This window comes from Phascolarctos cinereus, unplaced genomic scaffold (genome assembly GCF_003287225.1).
Source record: "Phascolarctos cinereus isolate Bilbo 61053 unplaced genomic scaffold, phaCin_HiC Scaffold_5;HRSCAF=322, whole genome shotgun sequence".
NCBI lineage: Eukaryota > Metazoa > Chordata > Mammalia > Diprotodontia > Phascolarctidae > Phascolarctos > Phascolarctos cinereus.
In genome coordinates this window covers 353,470,737-353,486,535 of record NW_027555958.1, presented here as the reverse complement: position 1 = coordinate 353,486,535, position 15,799 = coordinate 353,470,737, and the positions used below count along the sequence as shown (strand labels likewise).

Genomic DNA, 15,799 nt, shown 5'->3' with positions numbered 1-15,799 from the left:
GTGGGGGAGAATGGAGCTGTTTCTATAACCTACTCAGAGTATCAGAGACTTCTCATCCTTTTCTGGATTCTTCTACACCCATTCTCCCCTCTGTCCCTTCCTCCCCAATCCTTTTCCTGGTCACACATGGGGAAGTAAAAAGGTAAGGGGTGAAGAACAGGGCTAGGAGTTTCCCTGTGGCCAGATGGCAGAGCTATAACCGGGAAAGCTGAAACTTTGGATAACTCGGCTGAATTTGGGGTTGCAGGGGGTGGGATGGTGTTGTGTGACTATTCCTGTGTGTGGTCAAGTACACTAGAGAAAGAGTACATGGGTAGTGAGAATCTCAAGAAGCCAGAAGGCGAGTAAAGACAGGATTCGGAGAGGTAAAAAGACTGTGAACGTGGTAATAACTTATTGAGGAGGAGGGCACCCTACCCCACTGTGCAGGGGATCCTAAGGGAGGAGGCTGTGATGGCTGTAAGTCCCCCAGAGGCCAGGCCAGAAATGTACCCCTGGCACCTGGACAAACCTTGCTAGTTTTGGTCCTGGCCTTGAATTTCCCAGCTCATGTGGGGCTTTGTCCCCCTTCATTATAGTGGAGGAGGGTACAGATGGGATTGGAATTAATCCATCACCAAATAGTAATTGTACTCCTACAGTGTGCTGTGTACTGATTGAGGCACTGAAGTGGATGTATGTATAGTTGGGGGGCAGGTTGGTATCCAGAAATCAAATGAGTATAAGACGTTTGGTTTTTTTAAGTGGTTAGTTTTTTAAAAATACATTCAAGTGTTCATGCTTAATGCATCCAAATAAGGTGTTGAGCATCTAAAGCAACATGGTATAGTGGAAAGATTACCAACTCAGGTGATCTGGGTTCAAATCCTATCTCTGGTGCTTACTACCCCTGAGGCCTTGGGTAAGATATTACTTTCCCAGACCTCATTTTCCTTGTCTTTAAAATGAGGAGAATGAACTAGATGGTCTTTGAGGCCTCATTTCAGCTCTCAGTCTATAATTGTATGCAACTGTCTCTGCCTTCAAAGAACTTACAACCAAAAATAACTTATCTAGTCAGTCAGCAAATGTTTATTTATTAAGCACCTACTGTGTGGCGATTACTGTGCTAAGAGCAGGGGATACAAAGAAAGACAAAAGTCAGTCCCTGCTTTCAAAGAGTTCAAAACTGAGTATAATCCTAACAAGAAGAAAAATGGATCTTTATTGAAATATAGGACTTTTAAGCATTCGTAATGAAAGGCTCAAAGTTGCTCAAAGAAAGTTTGAAATACAGACGTAGAAGTCAAGAGAAACATAAAACATTTACATTCTAATATGAGGAGATGACACATGTAACCCCTCAGAATCTTATCATCAGGAGTCATAGAGGGAGTCTAATAAGACAGAGGGCCAAGAGTTGTTTATATTTATGTTTTGATGATCTAAAAAGAAGAAAAGAAAGGGAAAAGAAAGGAAAGGAATACATTGAGGGAAAAGGATTTAGCAAGAGTAGGGGAAATTATCTCACATAATTGAGATTAATAAGTAGAAGATTGTACAAAGGGGAAGAGATAGAGAAAATAGGTCACACTTGAACCTACCTCACTTTCATCTGAATTAGTCAAAGGAGGGAAGAATACACAGTTGAATTTAGGGAAATGGGGAAGAAGGGAAAGGTGGGTATAAGAGGGAGAATACATTAAGGGAGAATTTAGTCTTAAGTGAAGCAAAGTAATCATGGAGGGTAGATTGTTAAGAGGGGTTTAAAAGGAAAGAATGAAAGGGATAAGAACTTGTGACTGGGCTCTAGTTGACGGCAAGAGAAGAGGGGTAGGGGAGCAGAAGCAGACTGTGTCAAGCCTAGAGCACTGGTGCTGAGCACACTCCTCTCTCCTCACCTCCTTCTATATAAAGAGGGTTCAGGGAAACTCTGATCAGCACAATGACTGACCACTATTCCAAGGGAGTCATGATGGAACATGCTTCCTACCTCCTAACAAAGAGATGATGGACCTTTTTGAAGATTGAAATTTGTTTTTTTGGACACGGACCACACGGAAATTTGTTTTATTTGATTATGCATATTTGTTACAAAGATTTTATTTTTCTTTCTTTTTCAATTGCTGGGGGAAGTTGGAAGGAGAGAAGTTGAATTTTCATTCATCAAAATAAATAAGTTTTTAAAAAAGATGTCTATAGGACATAGGACATCCAGTTTGAGATGTCGAGTAGGCAGTTGAAGATGCAAAACTGGATGTTAAGAAAGAGATACGGTTGGATAAATAGATCTGAAAGTCATCTTCATAGAGATAGTAACGTCATTCCAAACGAGGGGCCCATTATAAGAGTGAAAGCATAGTATTTTGCTTGACTATACTTCTTTGTTACAAGGGAGGTCTTCTATTGAGTATGGGAATGGAAAGGGTAAGAAAGTTAGTGATTAGCTGACAAAAAAAGGAAGAAAAGGGCATAAATAAAATATTTTTTAAGATACTGCTTTCCTAATTCAGTAGCATATTGTGCTTGCTTTAACTTTGTTCTGCTACTACCAAACTATAGCATGCACACACAGAAACTTAGATCTGGAAGGGACCTCTGAGTCACCTAGTCAAAACCCTCTTATTTTATTTATCTTTTTTTTTCTGGTATGAAGGGAGGGCCAAAAATTTTAATGCGGATTTTCCAGATCTCGAGGGTACTGTGCCCCTAACCTCTATGATGTTGAAGCAGTAACTGTACTCACTATGGTACTTTTTTAAAAAATTAATTTATTTTGATTTATCAACAATCACTTCCATATGCTTTTGAGTTTAAAATTTTTCTCCCCCTTCCTCCCCACCACCCTCCCCAAGATGGCGCACAATCTGATATAGGCTATACATATACATTCCTATTAAACATATTTTCACATTAGTGATGTTGTAAGTAAGAATTAGAACCAATAGGAGAAACCACCAGAAAGAGAAAACAAATCTCAACAGAAGAAAAAGAATAGCAAATAATATGCTTCGATCTGCATTCAAACTCCATAGTTCTTTCTTTGAATGTGGATAGCGTTTTCCATCATGAGGCCTTTGGAGATGTCTTAGATCCTTGTATTTCTGGGAAGGGGTAAGTCTATCAATATTAGTCATAGCACAACATGGCTGTTATTGTGCACAACGTTCTCTTATAAAACCCTTTTATTTTTAAAGAGAAGAACAACTACCTGATTTGCTGTTTAAACGTTTGTGGATGTCTTCAGGGAATAGGGTTTTTCAGCTGTTTCCTATCCCTCAGTCACTCTTTGTTCCTGCTTCTTCCCCCCCCCCCCACCCCAGGACTTACACCAGAGGATTGATTTGACTCGATTCACACCGTCCCTGGAGGACAGCCGCTTCCATTATGGGTTCAACTCTAATTACCTAAAGAAGGTAGTTTCCTATTGGAGGAACCAGTTTGATTGGAAGAAGCAGGTGGAGATTCTCAACCAATATCCTCATTTCAAAACCAAGATTGAAGGTATTTTCCCGAAATATACTGCTCCACCTTAGCCTTCCCATAGTTCTGTGATGGAGTCAGGATGTGTTCATAGCTTGGACATTAGACTCATGTTCCCTAGCCATGTTTCCAGTAATGGTTATTTTAAAGCGATGGATCTCCTGGACCTGGAGACTGATGAAATCTTCAAGATGACATGAAGAGGTCATCTCATCTGTCCTGCTCCCTTTAACAAGTCTAGCCAAGTTCAAACTATCTCAGAGCGAGAGATTTATGGCCTCCTCCTTTCGTTATTCCAAATGACAATCCTTTTGTTGGGAAAAAAAATCTTATGCCCTAACCCTAGAAATCTTTAAAAAAATCTTTTAAAAAAAGGCTGGGGTTTCCTAGAAATAATCCCTTACAGGGCTCCCTTGGAGGCCCAGATTACAAGCTGTTCCATAGCACCTGGGGGCCCATTTGTTCCTGCATACATAGGACCTAATTCCTGGGTAACCTGACTTCTCTACCACCCACAGCAGATTCCCTGTCCTCAGGTGATTTTTGAAGGTGGAGAAAGATGTTGGTCCTCCCAGTTTGTTTTTGTGGGTGAAGGGAACTACCTCCCCATCTCCAGTAATCTACCCACTGGCCTTCCCTACTGCCAGGAACTGCCTCATCTCACACCCCATATCCATGTGTTCCTGGTCTCCTTCCCTAGTGCTAACATTCATTATTCAATAAATGTTTATAGAGTCATATGCCCAGCACTATGGTAGATGCTAGGAGGATACAGAAATAGAATTAAGTCCCTGTCTTGAAGAGAGTTTAAAAGCCCACTAGGGAGATGAGATGAGAGCACATGAAACTATGAGAGAAAATATAGGGCACTAAGTGATAAGCAGTGTGGCCAAGATCCTTAGTTTCCTGAGAGCGTGGTGTGGGTTGTGGTGGGCTACCCAAGTAGATCTGTTTGACCTTAGACCTGACCTTGCTATGTTTCCTTCCAGGACTTGACATCCACTTCATCCATGTGAAGCCCACAAAACCGCCAGCAGGCCACAAAGTAAAACCATTGTTGATGATTCATGGTTGGCCTGGCTCCTTCTATGAATTTTATAAGATCATACCCCTCCTGACTGACCCCGAGAGCCATGGTCTGAATTATAACAGATCTTTGAAGTCATCTGCCCTTCCATTCCTGGCTATGGCTTCTCTGAAGCACCTCGCAAGCAAGGTATGAATGCTGGTCTGTAGGCATTGGTACATGCACAGTACCCACATTCTTTATCCAGTCCTGACTAAATTCTCCCATCAGGATAGTCCTCCTCCCAGGGGATCTAGGATAGGGATTACTGTCTTTAGAACCAGAAGATGCTGCTGCGAAAGGAGGGAGCCACAAAGAGAGAGTGGGAGGAGGTATAGGAACACTATAATCAAGGAGTAAAGTGGAAGATAGGAAGGATAAGTGATACTGTGTGAAGATTGAGAAGCATTGGCTATGGGGAGGGAAGACTCCAAAGAACAGGTTAGACTCTCAAAGCTCACAATCACATTCTCATACTTCTGGTGAGCAGCAGGAGAGGGCAGAACATTGAATCAGAATATTCTCTTTTTGGGGCGGGGAGGGAAGATGGCAGTTGGGGTTAAGTGACTTGCCCAGGGTCACACAGCTATTAAGTTTCTGAAGCCAGATTTGAAGTCAGGTCTTCCTGACTTCTAGACCAGTGCTGTAGCCACCTGTGCCACCTAGCTGCGTCTAGACTATTTTATCTTAGTAAATTTAAAACCATTTGTGAACAAGTATTCTCCTGTAGACTTGAGTGCCCAAGGGCTTTTCATGGGTACATGCCCAATCAGAGTCCTATACCTGTATTCCTGCCATTATATGTACAATACACACATATCTTTATACACACGTGGATCCACTCACATTTAATTCAATTTATTGAATTTAATTCAATTATTATTATTAAAATTAAATAATTGAAGTGCATGCTATATTTAAGGCACTATTCTAGATGCTGGAAACATATATTCATGTTTCCCCTCCGGCTTCCTTCATTTCTCTTTCTCTGGCTAGCCTCCTCTTTTGGGGGGGTCTCCATCTTTGTCAGCATGTTAGAAGGCCCTGAGGACTGGGCAGCCACTGTGCTTCCTAATATCAGTTTCTTACCTGCCTATAATGGCTCTGCTGCCACCATGTTCCTGCATAACCCCAGAACCTCCCCAGCCTACCTTCTTACCACTACACTAGCACCAGCACCAGCATCATAGAGGTGCAGAAAGGCTGTGTGGCCAGGAGAGGAGGTGGTAGTAATAGGTGTAGTTGGCTGGTGATGGCAACAGAGGGCGAAGTGAGGGAGAGTGATCAGTTCTGTCCCACTACTAATATTCTCAAGTGGTGCTTGGCTTCTGGAGAGGAGACGGAGACGTAGGCTAAAAGCACTAGGCTGCCAGACTTTCTTTATCCCAAGTGTAGACCGAAGGGGTGAGGGAGTTAGAATCCTGAGGTCCCTTGGATGGTGGGGGTAGATGAGAGTTCTCTCCAGTGGTACAGAGTGCCACTCTGGGCCCTGTGGTCCTGCTAATCAGGGGATAACAAAGGTCCTGATAACTAGCCCATGGGACTGAGGAACCAAAAAAGTCTAGGCTCAAAGCATGATTTTTCAGATTCTGCCCACCCCACCCTTTTCCAGGCTTCAACAGTGTGGCTGCTGCTCAGATCTACTGTAAGCTGATGAGGCGCCTGGGCTTCCAAGAATTCTTCGTCCAGGGTGGTGACTGGGGGTCTCTGATCTGTACCAACATAGCCCAGATGGCGCCCTCGTGAGTGCTGTGCTCTGTGTTGTGTGAATATACAGGTGGTTATGGTGATGAGGCTGGTCTTATCTGCAGGGATAGGGGCATTCATAGCAACAGAAGCATCCTTCTCCCCCAAAGGGTTCTAGTGTGGCAGCCCAGTTTCCACCCCATCTCAGATACCTTAGTCCTGGCTGGTACCAGATACAGATTTTGGCTCTTGCTCCAGATCTCCCCATGCCACAGTACGTGAACTTCCTGGTGCCCAGTAGTGTTTTGGGATGAGGGTGATGGTATCCATAAATGCTCGCTGCCATTTAATACCAAGGACCTTTTGGCACAAAGACTGAGTTTTTGAGGTGGGATTTAGACCCAGGTCTTCCTAACTCCTTTCCTGTCCTCCATATACAACCACTGTTACTCACCAGAGACACAGGTTGTCCCCATTCTAAAAAGGGGTGAACTGAGGTCCAAACCAATGATGTACCCTGAGCCAGGTCCCATGACAGGGTTGCCTGGGGCTAGGCTCTTGGGTGGAGTGCTCAGGCTACTGAAATTTGGGAGAGACCCTGGGTAGAATGACCTGTTATCCCAGAATCCTTCTAACTCAATGGCCTTCTAAAGGGATTGGAATGAAGCCCAGTACACATTGATCCTAGAATGGCCAGAATTTGAATGTAGCTGTACCTCTTCTTTCTCCCTGTGCTCCTTGACACCTCACCTTTTTCTTTTGTCCTGGACTTTGTCCTTTACCCTTCCCTTTCCCCATTCTCTTTGCCTTCCTTTCTAGCCCCCACCTCCTCCTTCAAGGCCCACTGGCCTGACCTAAATTCCCTTTCTCTGGATTCCTAGACAAGTGAAAGGTATCCATGTGAATATGTGCTTCAGTGATTCTGGAATTTTCTCCAACTTTGCGTCTGTCCTGCTGGGACGGTGGTTCCCATGGCTTTTTGGCTTCCAGGAGAGGGATTTGCAGCTGTTGTACCCTGCCAAGAAGATCCTCCATAGCATATTTAGAGAATCTGGCTACTTGCACATCCAGGCCACCAAGCCCGATACTGTAGGTAAGAAGTCACCCCACTGCCCTGTTCATGGAGGGGATTTTCCAGAGGCCCAGGATTAGCAGATAGCAAAACAAAACAAAAAAAAAAAACCAACCAACCCAGCCCTTAAAGCAACATGGTGGTCCTTAGGCTGGTCTCAGCATTCCAACTCAGTTCTGAGACTTCATCCAATTCAATCCAATGCTTAGTTCACTAAGCATTTACTAAGCACCAGATCCTGTCCTAGACACTAAGGATACAAAAAATAGAAAAGAAAGTAGGCTCTGCCCTCAGGGAGCTTATATTCTTCTGGGAGAAAACAACTTGTACATAGACAAGTGCATACAAAATTATTGCAAAATAAATAAAACAATTTTTGTTGGGGAGAGGGAAAGGATTTGCTAATGCAAGAGAATCAGGATGGGTGTCATGTAGGAGATAGTACTTGGATGAGCCTTGAATGCAGGTAAGGGTTACTGAGAGGCAAAGGTGAAGAGGGAGAGTGTTCTAGGCATGTTCAAAGGTGCAGGAAAAGGAGGCCATTGTAAAATGAAAGGGTTGGAGTGGATTACCTCTCGGGACATTTCTACCTCTCAGTCTTGTAACCCTGTGTAAAAGGATGTCATGTGGAAGAAGGATTAAATTTCTAAAATCCGTGGCCCCAGAAGGGAAAACTCAGATCAGTGAGTGGAAGTTACCGGGGAGACAAATTTCTGCCAAGTGTAAAAAAGATATCCTTAAGCTGCCTTATGAAGTTGCAAGCTCCCCACCACTGCAGGGATGCAAGCAAAGAGGTTGGCTTACTGTTTTGCTTGAATTGGGTGGGGAGCTGGACTAGATGACTTTCAAGTTTTATTCCAGCTTCATCAGGCAGATAAGGCAGGAATTATTATTTCTCAGTTAAGGAAACTGAGGCCCAGATGAGTGAATTGACTTGCAAAAGGGAACCTGACTTTTTTTTTTTCCTATGCTAGGCTGTGCACTGAATAACTGCCCTGTGGGATTGGCTGCCTATATCCTGGAGAAGTTCTCCACATGGACCAATCCAGAATATCGATACCTGGAGGATGGAGGCCTGGAGAAGTGGGTACCACTTTTTCTTTCTGGAGCATGGGTCCCCAGCCATACCAGACTTGGAGAAACCTAGATAAACAGAAATCTTGCCTCTACTTCTTCACACATTATCCCTATCTTTATCTCTGGCTGCTTAACTCTGAAGGGCTGGAAACAAGTCCTCTGTTTTAGCCAGCTCACAAATCCTAACCCTGTGAGGTAGGAAAGGGCCGTTAGAAATTATCCCCGTTTTTATGTATGTGGAAGCTGAGGTGCAGAGGGTTAATTTTTTTTTACCCAAAATACATAGTAATGGATCCAGAAATAGGATAATCACAATGTGTCCAGGACCTTGCTGGGGAAGGAGGGCTGTACATTTAGAGTATAGGGAAAGGCGCAGCGAGGCATAATTGACCTATTGCCTGACTTGGAGACAGGAAGACTTAGGTTCAAATCCCACTTCAGATAGCTGTGAGCCTTGGTAACCCTGGGCAAGTCATTTAAGTGCCTCAGTTTCCCCATCTGAAAGGTGACAGAGATGGAATTGATGATCTCTGAAGTCCCTTCTAGCACTGAGTCTAAGAGCATATGGTTCTTTCATTCAACGAAAAGATGGAGTGGGAATTTGACTGATCCCTCTTGTGGGTAGGATCTCAATATGGGTGTATGAGGAGGCAAGAATACATGGAAGTCATTGTCCATTTCTATTTCCAGGAAGGCAAGTCTCCAAATAGCAGGGACTCCAAGACTTGACATGCTCAGTCATGCTCCATTAAGTCCAACTCTGGACCTTATTCTCCAATTAGTTTGTTAAATGTTTAATATTGACATGAGTCTTAGGTATGCATCTTATGTAAACTTTGTCTTTCTCAGTGCCTAGAACTTCTGTGTATACTGCAGGCACTTAAAATGAGTATGTTGAATTGAATTGAAGATACATTCATTACTCAGACAGCTGGATCCTGGACCCTCATACTCAGGCAGCAAGCCAGCTCATGGCCAAGTGTTTGCTGGAGGTGGTAACTGGAGAGAGAGAAGGTTCTCATCATAGGCTGAGCATGTGTGCCTACCCTGGTATTTATTCTTCACTGGGGACCATTTTTTGCTTGTATGTACATTATTGATAGCTGACATGAATTTCAGCTCTCCCCTCAGGTTTCAAGCATGCAGGCTGTCAGGGTTAGTGAATAATACATGGTTGTTGTCCCTTCTGATTTTCCCCAAGGCTAAGAGGAAGGGTGGATTGGAAAGGTATCCCTGAGGCTATTCAGGAGGTAGCACTCCTCCCATATCTCTGCCTTTCCAGCTCTGGTGCATTCTTACCCATTACCCCCGACTCACTGGTTGGAGTAGGGGAGTTTGAATACTCCTTGCTCTCTGTCACTACTTCCATGTTCTCCCTCTACTACCATTACTCAGTCACCTCTTCTTTGAGGTTCACTCAATCCATATCTACTACCTAATCAAAATTCTGGGAGATACTGTCCACCAACCTCCAGGACACTCTCCTTCTTTCTTTAATGAGTTCAGTGAGTTTCTGCCCTTCCCAACTCTTGCCTTCATACTAGGGGACTTCAACATACATGTTTCTATTCTCTCAAACACCTTCAACTCACAGTTCTTTACCTCGATCATATCACATGATCTACTTCTGTATTCCACTTCAGCCACAAAGTTGGTTATACCCTTAATCTTACCATCTCCCACAAACATATCGCTTCCAAGTTCATGAACTCTGAATTTCCCTTACTTGATTACACTATTGTCATTCTACTTCTCCTTCTGCCTTGCACCCCCAGACCAGTTCTTTTTTTATATATAAATTTATTTATTTTTAGTTTTCAACATTTACTTCCACAAGATCTTGAGTTCCAAATTTTCACCCCATCTTACCCCTCACCCCACCCCAAGATGGCATGCATTCTGAATATCCCTTCCACTAGTCTGCCCTCTCTTCTATCTCTCCCCCACTTCTCTTATCCCCTTCCCCTTTTATTTTCCTGAAGGGCAGGATAGACTTCTGTACGCCATTTCCTGTATTTCTTATTTTCCAGTAGCACATGAAAACAATTTTTAACATGTGTTTTTAAAACTTTGGGTTCCAAATTTTCTCCCTTCCTCCCTCCCCACCCAACCTCATTGAAAAGGCAAGCAACTCAATATAGGTTGTACATGTGCAGTTATGCAAAACACTTCCTTAGCAGACGTGTTGTGAAAAACGAACTCTATTTCCCTTAATCCTATCCTGCCCTCCCATTTATTCAATTCTCTCTTTTGACCCTGTCCCTTCTCAGAAGTATTTGCTTCTGATTACCCTCTTTCCCAATCTGCCCTCCTCTCTATCATTCCCATGCTCCCTTGTCTCCCCCCCCCCATTTTTCTGTAGGGTAAGACAGATTTCCATACCCCATTGAGTGTGTATGTTATTCTTTTGTTAAACCAAATCCTATGAGAAAATGACTCACTCATTCCCTCTCACCTTCCTCCATTTCCCCTCTACTATAAGAGCCTTTTCTTTTCTGTTGTTTTTTGTCAGATAATTTACTCCTTTCTACCTCTCCCTTTCTCCTTATCCTAGTATCATCCTCTCTCATCCCTTAATTTTATTCTCCAGATATGACCTCTTCATCTTCAACTCACCCTGTGCCCTCTATCTATATACATACATATAATTTTTTCCCTTCAACTACCCTGATACTGACAAAGGTCTCATGAGTTATAAATATCATCTTTCCATGCAGGAATGTAAACAGTTCAACCTTAACAAGTCTCTTATGATTTCTCTTTCCTGTTTACCTCTTCATGTTCCACTTGAATCTTGTATTTGAAAGTCAGATTTCCTATTCAGCTCTGGTCTTTTCCTCAGGAATGCTTGAAAGTCCCCTAGTTCACTGAATGCCCATTTCCCCCCCTGCAGGATTCTACTCAGTTTTGCTGGGCAGGTGATTCTTGGCTGTAACCCTACCTCCTTTGCCCTCCGAATATCATGCTCCATGCCCTGCAGCCAGACCAGTTCTTCATCCTTGCTGTGACCTCCAGTCCTCCACTTCCTCAGTTCTTTCCCAGGTGGTCGCCCTTGCACTAACTGCACTCTCCTTCCCCATCTTGAAACTTTGATGAAGCAATTAAACTTTACCTTGTCCTTTTCTTTTCAGTCTCTTGCCCTCATATTGATAGTCTCATCCTGCCAAGCCTTGGACTTGAATCATTCTCACCACATAAAAAAATCTCCAAACAACGACGATTGGATTCACTACAGATGTGTGTTATGTACCTCATCTAGACCGTTACTGTTACAAGGCAGTCCTTTCACACTGCCTAATCAACTCACCGTCCCACTCTGCTACAACACCTGTTGCCAAATCTTTTCATCCCTCCTCAAACCTTCCCGTGGTTCTTTCCCATCCCCCACTACTGTCTAGCTTTTGCCTTGCCTCATTTTTCACTGAAAAAAATTGAGGCCATTCTCCAAAGAATTCCCTAGGTGGCACAGTAAATAGAGCATGGGGCCTAGAGTTAGGATATCAAATCTGGCCTTAGATACTTACTAATTTTGTGAGCAAATCACTTAACATCTGCCTGCCTCAGTTTCCTCTACTCTAAAAGGAAGATAGTAATATCACCTACTTTCCAAGTTGTGAAGATGAATGAGATAATAATTGTGAAGTGCCTAGCACAGTGCCTGGCATATAGTAGGCGTTTAATGTTTCTTTCCTTCCCATTCCCTCTTCTCCCTTCCCCCATCATTTCATATCACCCATTGACTTCTGCTACTATCTCCTCCTTCATCCTTGTGCCACATGAAGAGGTAGCTTTACTCCTTACCAAGGCAAATGCCTCTTCTTACACAAGTGATCCCAATCCATCTCCTCCATCATCTTTACTCTCTCATTTGTGTTTAATTCCTCCTTGCTTACTAGCAGCTTCCTACTACCTCCAATCGTATTCATGTCTCCCCTACCCTCAAAAAGGTCTCACTTGATAAATCCATCCTCTATTATCCATTATCTCTTTAGCTATTATTATTATATAATTACATATTATTATATATCATATGACATACATTATAAATATATAATTATATTATTACATAATAATTATATATTATTAGCTATTATCCATTGTCTCATCTTCCCATAATCAATGCCTCTACCTCCTTTCCTCTTGTTTTCTGCCTAGCTCTATGTAGTCTGGCTTCTGACCTCATCGTTCAACCAAAACTGCTCTCCCCAGAATCATCAGGGATCTCTTCATTGCCAAATCGAATGGCCTTTTCTCAGTCTTCATTCTTCCTGACCAAGTCTTTGCAGCCTTTTTTACCATCCTTTTCTCCTTGATACCTCTTCTCTCTGGGTTTCCATGATACTACTCTATCCTGATTCTCCTCCTACCTGTCTGACTGCTCCTTCTCAAGCCTCCTGTGATGGCTCTTCTTTCAGGTCAAGCTTACTAAAGGTAGGGAGCCCCCAGGGCTCTCTTCTAGACTCTCTTTCATTCTCTGTGCTATTTCACTTGATGATTTCATCAGCTTCCATGGTTTCCATTATTTTCTCTGTGCTAATAATTCTCAGAGCTACTTACCTTGTCCTAACCGTTCTCCCATTCTCTAGACTCTAATCTCTAACTGCCCATCAGACATCTCAAAATGGAGGTCCCATAGACTTTTTAAACTCAACATGTCCAAAATGGAACTCATTACCTTTACCCCAAAACCTTACCCCCTACTGAACTTTGCTATTACTGCTGATGGAACCACCATTCTTTGCCGCAGACTCCTGCGTCCATGGCAGTGTTTGTTTTCCGATCGAGTATGAGAGAGAGTAAATTATCACCCTTACCTTGTTTCCAGGGCTGCTTGCTGGGGGAAACCACTGTTTCAGGCTCCCAGGCCCCACATTGGGTGATAACTTGCTCTCTCTCATACTTTACCAGAAAATAAACACTGCCGTGGACGCAGGCATCTGCGACAATTCTTAGTCACCCAGACTCACAACCTAGGTGTCATCCTGGACTCCTCATGTCCTCACTTCCCATATCCAATCTGTTGCTAAGTCCTTCTGTTTTGTCCTGTCTTTGAAACATCTCTCATCTACGTCCCCTTCTCTCCTCTAACATTGTCACTACCCTGGTGAAAGTTCTTACCAACTTATGCCTGGACTATTACAATAGCCTGCTGTTAGGTCTCCCTGCTTCAAGCTTCTCTGTTTTCCAGTGAATCCTTTTCTCAGCCATCAAGTCAGTCTTTCAAAAGTACTTCCAAAAGACACGGACCGTGTCACTCCCCTACTCAGTAAACTCCAGCGGCTCCCTGACCCCTTTAGCATTGTGTATAAAATCCTCCATTTAGCATCAAAAGGCCTTCACAACCTCTTACCTTTCTAGACTTCATATACCTTACACACTCAGTGACACAGGCTTCTTTGCTCTTCTTCACACAAGACATTCCATCTCCAGACTCCAGGCATTTTCATGGGCTTTTCTCCATTCCTGGAATGCTATCTCTCCTCATTTCCATCTCCTGGCTTCCTTCAAGTCCCAACTAAAATCCTACTTTCTACAGGAAGCCTTTCCTCATTCTCTTCAACGCTGACGTCATCCTTCCGTTGATTATCTCCAGTTTATCCTGTTATATTTTATTTGCACATAGTTGTTTACATATTGTCTACCCCATTAGACTGTGAGCTTCTTGAGGGCAGGGACTGTCTTTTGCCATTCTTTCTGTCCCCAGTGCTTGGCACTGTGCCTGCCACATAGTAGGTGCTTAATAAATGCTTATTGACTGACTGCCTTGTAGAGTCCCTGGATTCCTTTGGGGTTCATCTCAGGGGCCTCCTCCTACACCAGGACTGTCCAGACCTCCCCAGTTGCTGGTGCCCTGCCCCCCACATAACTTTGTATTTGTGAATATTTTGTAATTGCTTAGATTTACTTTGTATTTACTTATGTTTACTTATACTCTCTGCCCTGTACATGATACTCCAGTCCCTGAAAGAGACTCTGAATCCTGATGCCTCCGTAATGCCTGATCCTATCTGGGACTTTGTCTTTGATTTGTACAGGAAATTTACGTTGGATGATCTGCTGACCAATATCATGATTTACTGGGTGACGGGCTGCATCACCTCCTCACAGCGATTCTACAAAGAGAATCTGGGCCAAGGCATAGGTGTACACAAGCATTCAAAGTGAGTCTTAGGGCATATGGAGAATTCTGTTGGATAGGCGGGGATGCTTTTTCCTTCTTGAAGGATTTGAGACTGAATCTCTCTATCATCCTAATCCTAATCCTAATCCTCATCCTCGCCATTCTCTCTTTGCCTGCCCAGCCCTGTCCTTCTTGTATCATACTTACAAATGGACTGGAGAGAACACTTACATGGTTGGTGCAAGGGAAAGGTGGCTAAAATCCTTCCATTTGAAATCTTGTATCCCTTGACTGACCCCAGTGAGCCCCAGGAGTTAATGAGATGTTTCCCTATGAAAAATGATTGAGACCCTCCTTGGGGGACAGGAATGGGGGTAAAGTTATGTGACCTACCCCTGTCAACTGAGATCTCCTGTTTTGTAGGATGAAGGTATTTGTGCCTGCTGGTCTGTCTGCCTTTCCCTATGAGCTGCTGCACTGCCCAGAATCTTGGGCTCGGAAAAAATACCCCTATCTCTGCTCCTACACTCATATGTCCCGAGGGGGCCACTTTGCTGCCTTTGAGGAACCTCTGCTGCTTGCAGAAGACATCCAGAAGTTCATAGGCTCAATAAAGGGGGAGTGAGTTTCAGAGTGAAATACTTCCTTCCCCTCCCCAACTGGTTCCAGTCTACCCACCTGTGTCCCCACCCCTCATCATCTCCCAGATGCCCCAGGCTCCCCTTCAATATCCCCTGCCCCAAACCATGGCTCTGATGTAAATCTACAACCAGCTTATTAGAGATGATGGTGGGAGGGGAGTATGCCGGCTCTTCCTGCCATGAATCCCAAGGTTGTGCTCTAGGCTGGGGAAATTGAATCTTGTCCTTGTGGCATATGCCAGATCCTGTTAAACTTTCCTGTGTGTTCCAGCTACCAGAATTGGTTTCTAGGGTGGTTGGCTCTTTCTTCATTTGGAGGTGTGGTACTGGTTCCCTTACCACTTGTTATTGGAGCTTTTATCAGTTGCTTGTTTTCTTATATAGCTTGTCATGGGACAGGGCTGCCAAATGAGTGATTTTGCTTGCCTTCCCTCAGTAGGCTGCAGATGGTGCAGCTCTACATTGGTAGAGGGAGTTTGCTCATCCTGGACATCCCACCATGAATAAATCAGAGTCTCTACCCTCTCTCTGTGTGCTGGGTGGAGCCCGATACACAAATTCCACGCTCCCTACAAGTCTCAAAGCTTTTCTTGGGTCCTGAGGTGGTAGATTTGGGCTGGGTGGGCCTGTGGAAAGGAAAACGGCTTTTGATAATAAATTTTTTTGCTTCATAA

At 43.6% G+C, this 15,799-nt stretch overlaps 1 protein-coding gene across 1 annotated transcript in view; it reads left to right on the top strand.

Annotated features, from left to right (window-relative positions):
• EPHX1 (epoxide hydrolase 1) overlaps positions 1–15,799 on the top strand; it is a 55,474-nt gene extending 39,675 nt beyond the window's left edge. Inside the window, 8 exon segments of the mRNA XM_020982159.2 lie at positions 3,303–3,483; positions 4,452–4,607; positions 4,610–4,678; positions 6,141–6,270; positions 7,096–7,307; positions 8,261–8,369; positions 14,399–14,524; positions 14,908–15,799. Coding sequence (XP_020837818.1) covers positions 3,303–3,483; positions 4,452–4,607; positions 4,610–4,678; positions 6,141–6,270; positions 7,096–7,307; positions 8,261–8,369; positions 14,399–14,524; positions 14,908–15,109 — 1,185 coding nt within the window. The 3' untranslated portion in view covers positions 15,110–15,799.